Raw genomic sequence first — 5235 nt, forward strand, 5'->3', positions numbered from 1 at the left:
TGTCCTAATGAAATTTATCACCTGATTTATCCTTCTTCCAAACATAGCTACTTCCTCCTTGACAGACTTCTCCAGCTCCTCCAATAAGTTTGAGGTATACTCCAGCGTTTCACTATCTAAGCTATCGACAGACTTTAATCGTTCCTTCTCCAATTTAGTCTCTATTAACCTATCCATCAAAGTAATTGATGCATTTTCAAACACCTCCTCCGCCGCAATCCCTTGTCCAAGGTTCCTATCAATTGACGAATCCGAAGGCATCGCAATTGATAGGGTTCAGGACATGAAGGCGGAAAAATCAGACGCGTTTTGCCCAAATACTACCACAGCGCACAGTGGGACCAAACGTTGATTTAGCCAGCCAAAAGTACCATTTTTAAATCAACTAATAAAAATTTTTTTTTTAGCAAATTTTTTATTATTTTATCCTTATAAGGTCATATACAAAAATTCTAATATTATATTATATAGTTAATAGTTAAATATTATAGTCTAGTAGTAGCACACACGAATACAGTAAAAAAATTATTAAATTACAAAGTAAAATGATTTAATTATGTAATTGAAACCTATCATATCAAACTTGATTCGTCAATAAATACTTTGAAAATATTAGAAAACCGTACGAGGTTCCAACCCGCGAATGGNAAATTTATGTTTTACACGCTTGGGGTACGAGGTTCCAACCCGCGTATGGCAATGAATTTTTTGCATTTTTTCTTAATTCTTTTTAAGTTAGTATAAATTTTTAACTCGTTTGATTTTTATCTCATTTAGATTCAATAACTTCAATAAAGATCAAGGATCCCATCACTTTAGTCGCCCCTTGCAAGAAGAAATTTCTTATTCGTATTAAAATTATTTTACTATATTTTAAGTTTAAGCTTCGATGCAAAGCTGAGAAGATATTTTTTTGTGACTATCATTTATTTTCTCTGCTCTAACTTGACCTACTTTTTTCAACGATACATCAAATGACTACAATTCGTATGTAGCTGAAGATATTACCCTCAAAAATAGAAAAAAAATTCTAAAATATCAATTAAACAGTTAGTTATTACATGTTCTCCAGAAAGACAATTAAAATCATTAATTTCTAATGTTTTCAAAATATTTATTAATGAATGAAGTTTGATATGATAGGTTTCAACTACCATATTAAATCATTTTACTTTGTAATTTAATAATTTTTTTACTCTATTTGTGTGTGCTACTACTAGACTATAATATTACAATGTTTTGTAACATGTTGCTAGATAAATCNAATGTTTTGTAACATGTTGCTACATAAATCATTTCTAAAAAAAATGATTATTTTTCTCCTGAATTAACAATTGATTTTTACAAATATAATCAAATTTTATAATACGCTCAATAGGGTGAATCTTTTTAACAACTTTGTTTTGATTGGTTCATTTAGTTAAAGTAAATCATTAAAATTAATTAAGTTCTGAATATTTCAATTGCAGAATCTTTTCAAACACCAAAAGTTACTAGGAAATTATTACTATTACTTCTATTTAAGTTATCTATTACCATAAAAAAGCAAAAAAATATTCAGCTTTTCTGATAAATTTACAATAAATAGTAATTATAAAATTTCTCTACACAATGAATTAGTAAGAAATAAATCATCAATATTGACCATTAGTTCAATTTAGACCTTTACAAGATAAGTTTTATATTTTTTCTAAAAATTACATTAAACTTTAGTGCAGTTCATTATGCCAGTAACTTCCCTTATTTCCTACTACTTTAATAATGGTATTTAGAGGGGTTTTTAGCAATGTTTTTGAAGACATAGAAATGTCATCATGACCACCACATGTTTTGAGAAATTTTTAAATAGCTATCCATGGCTTTTGGTGAAATACTTTCATTAGCATAAGCCCAACTAGTAAGTTGATTTTTAAAAGTATTTCATTGGTTATACAATTCACAATTAAAATTATTCGTTGAGGTTGGAATTTATGGAAATTCAGTGAAATAATAATATAAGAAAACACACAATATGTAGTATAAGTATAATATTATTATCAAAATTTAATATTTGGTACTAAATTTTCATACTAAATTAAAAAAAAATGTTTTATTAATTTACATTACATCATTTAATAGCCATACAAAAATTTAAGATATGTTTTATAATCATAAAATTGAGTATTTTAGGGTTATTTAATATTTTTAATTACAAAAAATATAACTGTAATTTTCCAAAATTAAAATTTTGTTTTTTGTATGTTGGTAAAATTTTTACTGTGTTATATTATATATTATGTTTAATTTGGTATATTATCACTGTTTAAGACTACTTTCTTATAATATTTTTCAAAGAACAATTTTAAAGGTTTAAATTTAAATTCATTGTGCATGTTGTATAACATTTAAGTGAACTACTATAGAATAATTAGCTGTATAAATTTAAAAAAGATATTTGAGCTTAATATATTAGGTACTTACTTATTTGGTGAGTGTTAGCCTTTCATTATTTAACATTCATGTTTGTAGTGATTAATTTTAATAGAAAATTGTAAAATATGTGTAGATATTGAAATATATTTATTGGTGTAAAATAATTTGACAATAATGCAGTTTCAATTCACTTTATTACACAATAATGCAAATATTATTCTTAATTATAATTTAATTACAATTAATTATAATTTGTTTTTATAGTAATTTTTAAACGTAGGCATCCTAACTAAGTCTTTCCTGTAAGTAAAATCATTGAATGTAAGTTGAATGTATTCAACTACTACATGGCATGTATGTATTACATTTAAATAAATTCTTCTTCTTTTTCTCGCCTTAATCCCAAAAACTTGGGGTCGGCCTAGCCTTATTTTAAACTTCCACTTGACACAATCTACCACATCGTCTATGCATACATCATCTGTCCTTATATCGCATTCAATAACCATCCAAATCTATTTTCTCTCATCTTATCCACAATTGACATATATATTTCCTCTTATAAGTTCGTTCCTTATCCTATCTTCTCTAGTCACTCCACTCATAAAAAGAGGTACCAATGATATATATATGGAAGAACCTTAAAGGCGTTAATTAAATTAATTTCACTGGTATACGAGGCACATTGTTAATTTATTAATCGGCTCTTGAATCAATGTTCAAAACGTCTCTCTAAGAATGGAAATTACTAGTATATATGTAAAGATATAAAATGATGCATATTCAAAAACCATTCAACATTAAAAGTACTGTTATAAAATTTAAATTTTATAGTAGAATGAAAAACCATCTATTTAAATTGCGCGAACTTATAATAAGCGTCTGATGTGTGTATATGGGGCCGCCTCTCCCCATATACTCATTTTAGCGCCTCATTTAGCGCCTCTCGTTGGCGCCTCATTTTAGCGCCTCTCGTTGGCGCCTCATTTTAGCGCCTCTCGTTGGCGCCTCATTTACCTGTTATCACATTATAGTTAGAGGAGAGTGTATGTAATGCTTATCAATGAAGCTATTTGATAAAACGTATTTTAGCGCCTCATTTTATATTTGATAACATATTTCACCGCCTCCCTCCGTATACTTGCAAAGATAAAATTACCCTTCACCCTTCTCCAACCAAATGAGATTTATTATTTCTGTTTCTTTGAATAAACAACCAACCATATTTCAAATCCTTCCCCACCCTCTTCAGAAATATCTATAAATCGAGGTCGAACGTAAGAAAACTCCTATTGTGTTGTCGTATGTCTTAATCGTGTGTGATTAGTGAAGTATATTAGTGCGATATTCAATATGAACATAAGTGCAGGTGTAAAAAATGTTAAATTATCCACACGGTATCCATCTCAACCCGATTTTGTTATGCTGGGAACATCTGTATTCAATTTGAGTTTTATAGATAGAAAATTCATACACATCGGTTGCACATGGATTAACGATCGTTACTCACCAGTGGTAATAATAATAACACAGACTATGTATTTATGGATGGACATCTTTAAGTTTACTGATTTTTTAAATTTAATCGATGAAATGATATCGTTCATGGATGATTCATGTAAATCAAAAATTTATCTAAACACAAATTTCAACATTGTAAAATCTAAATGTTTCTCGAAAAATTATCTGTCGATTTCGGGTAAAGGTATTGAAGAACATAGAATGGGACGTGTATCATTGACGGAAGAAAATCTAATTGTTCTGAAAGAAATGAAATCATGTCTTCTGGAGGTAGCAAAAGAGAAATTGGAAACTTGTAAATTATTGTGTATGCAGAGTAAAGAAGTTTCTGAAAAAATAAAGGATTTAGTAATAAACAAGTTTTTACTATTACCCGAAAATTTAATGTACTCGATCGTCAAAAATACGGATATATCAGTTATGTCAAAAACATCGACCGCATTGTACAAAGAAATCGTTACTTTCGATTATAAATGTATTATTAAACGTATTTGGGAACAATTCATAGTGGATTTCAAACATCAAACCAATCAGGATATTATGCAAATGACAAATGAAAATATTAGGTAAATACTTTACTTGGTTTGTTTATTGTATAAAACTAAATTAAATTAAAAATTTTTAGAAACAACGATAACGAACCAGATCTTTTGGAAAATCACTTCGAGAATATTTACGATGATGTTGATGATATTCAAAGTTGTAACGGGTTTTTCGAATCAACTGTTTAATAATAGAAAACGACAATATTACTAAAATTATTGTAAAAAGATGAATAATATAACGTATTATAACTCATTTTTAATTGAAAAAAATAAATATTTGTACGTCTAATTGCTGTTTGATTATTATTTAAAAACTTATAATAATCATGTTAAAAATGTTGTACTCACATGGGTTAAATACTACATATAAAACATAAGTTGCTAAAATTATGGTTGTTGTTATTGAGGTGGATGGAACTGTTCATGCACCCAAGTATTAAATAAATTGGGGATAAAACGAAACGTAATAAAAATTCAAAAATATCCGTTAGACTTCATGGAATTCTCTCTAGATGTTTTTTTCTTTTAAACGTCAACAAATTTAAACCAATCACAGTATCATAAGAAAAGCTAAATCATCACTTTGAATTTTACTGTGAGTGTAAAGAGACTGTAGGGTGTTAGTTAGGGTGTTTGGAATTGAAACCCACAACATGTCAACACAGGTTCAAAAACAATTAAACAAGAAAACCGATTCACTGTCGGGTATCGAAGAAAAATGTTTTAATAATTTAAGCAGTATAAATATTGAAGAATT

General features: G+C 28.0%; 1 protein-coding gene across 1 annotated transcript; it reads left to right on the forward strand.

Annotated features, from left to right (window-relative positions):
- The first annotated feature begins 3301 nt into the window (after positions 1-3301).
- On the forward strand, positions 3302-5089 carry LOC126893998 (uncharacterized). Its single transcript, XM_050664616.1, has 2 exons — positions 3302-4499; positions 4559-5089. The coding sequence occupies exons 1-2, from the start codon at positions 3766-3768 to the stop codon at positions 4662-4664; spliced, it is 840 nt and encodes a 279-aa protein (XP_050520573.1). The 5' UTR covers positions 3302-3765; the 3' UTR covers positions 4665-5089.
- The last annotated feature ends 146 nt before the right edge of the window (positions 5090-5235 follow it).

This window comes from Daktulosphaira vitifoliae, unplaced genomic scaffold, assembly GCF_025091365.1.
Source record: "Daktulosphaira vitifoliae isolate Bord-2020 unplaced genomic scaffold, ASM2509136v1 Scaffold_1, whole genome shotgun sequence".
Classification (NCBI taxonomy): domain Eukaryota; kingdom Metazoa; phylum Arthropoda; class Insecta; order Hemiptera; family Phylloxeridae; genus Daktulosphaira; species Daktulosphaira vitifoliae.

Coding starts and splice junctions, on each gene's coding strand:
- LOC126893998 (XM_050664616.1), top strand. CDS start 3,766: ATGAACATAAGTGCAGGTGTAAAAAATGTTAAATTATCCACACGGTAT. Junction 4,500..4,558: donor ATGACAAATGAAAATATTAG/GTAAATACTTTA, acceptor AAAAATTTTTAG/AAACAACGATAACGAACCAG.